Source organism: Ceratosolen solmsi, unplaced genomic scaffold, assembly GCF_000503995.2.
Source record: "Ceratosolen solmsi marchali unplaced genomic scaffold, CerSol_1.0 scaffold1, whole genome shotgun sequence".
Lineage (NCBI taxonomy): Eukaryota > Metazoa > Arthropoda > Insecta > Hymenoptera > Agaonidae > Ceratosolen > Ceratosolen solmsi.
Window position 1 is genome coordinate 13,438,517 of NW_011948415.1, and position 955 is coordinate 13,439,471.

General features: G+C 64.2%; 1 protein-coding gene across 1 annotated transcript in view; it reads right to left on the minus strand.

Moving 5' to 3' along the window:
- The window catches only part of clu (clustered mitochondria protein homolog), a 20,977-nt gene extending 20,335 nt beyond the window's left edge, over positions 1 to 642 (minus strand). Inside the window, exon 1 of the mRNA XM_011508108.1 lies at positions 447 to 642. Coding sequence (XP_011506410.1) covers positions 447 to 546 — 100 coding nt within the window. The 5' untranslated portion in view covers positions 547 to 642. The remainder of the gene's footprint in view (positions 1 to 446) is intronic.
- Between the last annotated feature and the right edge of the window lie 313 nt (positions 643 to 955).

The following is a 955-nucleotide window of genomic DNA, read 5'->3' on the forward strand; positions in this document are numbered from 1 at the left end:
GTGCTATTCTCCCGCCCTCGTTGTCGCCGTGGTCGTCGTCGCGGTCGTGCTCGTGCTCGTGGTCGTGGTCGTGGTCGTGGTGGTGGTCGTGGTCGTGGTCGTGGTGGTGGTCGTGGTGGTGGCGGCGGCGGGGTAACGGAGCTCTCGGGTTCGCCGACGGCATGCGCCAACAACCGGCGGCAGCGCGCTTTATCGACCTTTTCAAAAGCAAGTTACGTAACGAGAAATATACTTTTCCTCTCGCGCTCGCTTAACCTATACTCGCTTTCCCCTTGAATTCCTCGTGGCTCGACTTACCCTCGTGCAGCCCGGCTCGAGCAACCGACGACCCTCGCCCGGGCTCGCTCCCAACGAAATGGGCCGGGGCCGCTCCCCCGGATGCCTTCCGCGACCATACCATCCTGCTCGCGAGAACGTGATATACGGGCCGAACATAGCATACTTACCGGGCTGAATGTCGTGATCGTCGGGGCCGGTGCCATTCTGCAGAGGCTTGACGCTCGTCGTCTCGTCCCTTGGACCCTCGAGCTGCGAGCCCAATGCCATGCCTTCGCAATGTCCGACGATCTCCCTCGACGTATATCCACCTCGGCCCTCGCGTGCCCGACGTCCACGCGCCTCTCCACCTCCTCCTCCGCCACCTCCTCCTCCTCCACCTCCGCCCGGGGCAAACGCGCGCGCTCGCGCCTCGCCACGACGATCTCGACCTCCTCTGGCTGCTTGGACCTCCGGCTGGGCTGCTGCCTGGAGGTTGCTCGTGCGGTGGTGGTCCTTCTCTCTCCCGTCTCGCTCAAGTGTGCCCGGAGCTTATTGCTGGCGGCGCGCGACAAAACGTGCTCGCACGGCTCTCGTCCCTACCCTAGCGACGTCTTCGCTACCTCTGCGAAGTACGAAGTGCGAACTTGGGACTTCGCGCCGGCGCGCGTTGAATATGGCCGAGGTTGCGGGGATACGG